General features: G+C 48.7%; 1 protein-coding gene across 1 annotated transcript; it reads left to right on the top strand.

Moving 5' to 3' along the window:
* The first annotated feature begins 97 nt into the window (after positions 1-97).
* On the top strand, positions 98-2,551 carry RPLP1 (ribosomal protein lateral stalk subunit P1). Its single transcript, XM_045899783.1, has 4 exons — positions 98-319; positions 1,007-1,081; positions 2,092-2,209; positions 2,433-2,551. The coding sequence occupies exons 1-4, from the start codon at positions 248-250 to the stop codon at positions 2,510-2,512; spliced, it is 345 nt and encodes a 114-aa protein (XP_045755739.1). The 5' UTR covers positions 98-247; the 3' UTR covers positions 2,513-2,551.
* Positions 2,552-2,955: the final 404 nt, after the last annotated feature.

Here is a 2,955-nt window from a genome sequence, read left to right as displayed (position 1 = left end):
TGCGCAGGCGCCAACAGTGGTCGGTGCGGGCGGTTCTCGCTCCGCCTCTTCCGCCAGGCGCGGGGCACCGATTGGTCCGCGTGACCAGTATAAGAGGCTGCGCGCAGGCGCGGGACCTCCTTTCCTCAGCTGCCGCTAAGGTGCTCGGTCCTTCCGAGGAAGCTAAGGCCGCGTTGGGGTGAGGCCCTCACTTCATCCGGCGACTAGCACCGTGCCCGGCAGCGTCCGCTCAGCACTCGCCAGCACTATGGCCTCCGTCTCGGAGCTCGCCTGCATCTACTCGGCCCTCATCCTGCACGACGATGAGGTGACGGTCACGGTGAGTGCGGGCCCGGGCCGGCGGCGGGGTCGGCCTGCGGGCGGCCGTTTTTCTCCGCGTGCCGGGCCTCCCTGCCAGGCCCTTCCGGCGGGAGCCGCGGCCATCGACATTCGCGGCGGGCGGGCGCACGTGCGGGGCGGCCTGGGGCCCCGGCCACGTGCTGCAGCTTCCTGGGGGACTGGAGTACACTTGGGCTGCGCGCTCCGGCTTTGGAAGCTTGCTTTAGCGAAACTTCCGCGGCGTGTGGGCATCCTCACCCTCTAGGTCACTATTCCTCTTTGGTGTGATGGCCTGGAATTCCTGTGGTGGTCCTGGTAGGTCTTGTTGGGCCAGGCTGCGTGATGTGGAGAGCACGTTAGCTTGCTCCACCTCCCGGCCTGTCTCGTAACTTAAAATAGCGGCGTGACTTGGGCAGGTCCCAGCCTGCGAAATGGCAGCGATGGGCTCGCCGCCTTGCAAGGTGCCTGGCACACAGGAGCCGGATGCATTTCACTTGCTCGTGGTAATCGTAGGAGTAAGAAATGGTCGTTTTAAATAAGCATACGTGAAATACAGATAGAGTATTCGAAATGGTTAAACATGGTTTTGTACACACGTTTTGAGTGATTTACTGTCAGTTGCAGTATTTTGGAGACGTTTACGAAAACTACACTTTGCTCTGATGGATTGCTGTTTCATCTTTTTTAGGAGGATAAGATCAATGCCCTCATTAAAGCAGCGGGTGTGAATGTTGAACCTTTCTGGCCTGGCTTGTTTGCAAAGGTAAGGTGGTGGCAGCAAAGTGATTTGGAGAAGCAAATTTGGGGACATTACTGATTTATTAAGTCAGGTGCTCACGTAACGCGAAAAAGACTGGAAGGTGCCGTATTCCACTGGACCTTTTTTAAGTTCTATTTCTTCATAGCTCCATTTCTAGAACCTAATTAAAGTTTATCTTGTCTTTTCCTTGATTTCAATCTGGTTTCTCTTTCCTTCTGTTCTGAAACCATGGCACACACATATATTTGTACGTGTATGTATATGTATATATGACATATGCACCAAATGACTCCTCCTTAAAAGGGTCACCCAGGGGATACCACCACCCATGCCGTTCCAAGGAGATCCTTCCTTCTGATTTCATGGAAGTTGGGTGTAGTGGCCTTTCATTGACCATTTACTATTTGTTGGGATACCTAAAAAGACTAATGAAGACAAGATTCCTACCCAAGGAACTTGGCACTGGCTCCCTTTTCTGTTGTATATGTTACTTAATCTTTGGTAAGTGGCTTTTAGCTTCATCTCTTCAGGTTGTGTCCAAAGACTTGAATGATTGAAAACATTGTGCCTTTAATAAAGTCCCTGGACTTAGCAGTCTGAAAAATTGAATTCACTGTTAAAAAATTTGGAACTGTGGAAAGAATCCTGGTTTGAGTGTTTAAGGAAGCTTGAGTTTTTTGCCAACAACTTAAGCCAGCTTTTGTGGGCCAGTTTCTCATCTATAAAAGGAAGAAATTCAGTTAGTTATTCTGCCTTGCTACTTAAGTATCGCAATGCAATACTCAAGATTTAAAGCTTGAGTAGTTTTGTGTGTGTGATTAATTTTTAACATAGCTGTGTGGCCCTATCTATGTCTAATCCAAGCAGAAGACAAAATGTCACTGGCAGACTCTAGCGAAGAAGGAAGAACAGTAATAGTGTTGGGAATTGCTTACTGTCCGTTCAAAAGGGGGTTGGTACCATAACAAAAGGCCAGAACTGAGTGTGATCTGTTGTATGCATGTGTGTTGCAGGCCCTGGCCAACGTCAACATTGGGAGCCTCATCTGCAATGTAGGAGCTGGTGGACCTGCCCCAGCAGCTGGTGCTGCGCCAGCTGGAGGTCCTGCTCCTTCCACTGCTGCTGCCCCAGGTAGACCTTTTTTTTTTTTTTTGGTATTGGAGGGAGGAGTGGAGATGAAGAACAGTGTTGCCTATAATACTTAATTTGCTAAGAGTAGATGATGTGTAGAAATCCTAAACTCGGACATAGTTGGAAAGAAGGCTAGGGTATTTTTAACCATGTAAGTTGAAGGGCCTGGAGCTCTTTGGAGTTTAAAATACTGAGCAGCTGTGATTGACTTTCTGTTTTTTAGCTGAGGAGAAGAAAGTGGAAGCAAAGAAGGAAGAATCTGAGGAGTCCGATGATGACATGGGCTTTGGTCTTTTTGACTAAACCTCTTCTATAAGCTGCTCAATAAAAAGCTGAACTCTTGGTTGCTGTTGGTTTTGCCATTTATTTGGGAATGTACTATGTATGGATGATCTCCCTTCTGCAACACTGGTTTTCAGCCTTTTCTGGTATGACACCAGCTGAGTTTTTTTCCCCCTGCCACCATCTCATGGTGAGAAATAGTACACCAGCCACTTCTGTGCCAAGAATGTACCTAATAATTGCATCTAGAACTGCATGGAGAGGTGGGAGAAGGATCAGAGCAAATGCCTTGTCGGGGTCACCTGTGTGAGTTCACGATGACAGGGTTTGTCCCCTTGACAGGAATAAGAAGCAGCGGTGGTGGTATAATCAAGGCCTCTTAAAAATCCCAAGTAGAATCCTGGCTACAAATTTTTGAGCTGTGCTGAGCCATCAGAGGTAGAATACTGCTATGTCCCTGGGCT

The sequence above is a fragment of the Mirounga angustirostris genome, unplaced genomic scaffold (genome assembly GCF_029215605.1).
Source record: "Mirounga angustirostris isolate CCGP_5_RB_7025 unplaced genomic scaffold, mMirAng1.0.hap1 SCAF_9, whole genome shotgun sequence".
NCBI lineage: Eukaryota > Metazoa > Chordata > Mammalia > Carnivora > Phocidae > Mirounga > Mirounga angustirostris.
This window is presented reverse-complemented; position numbering and strand designations above follow the sequence as displayed.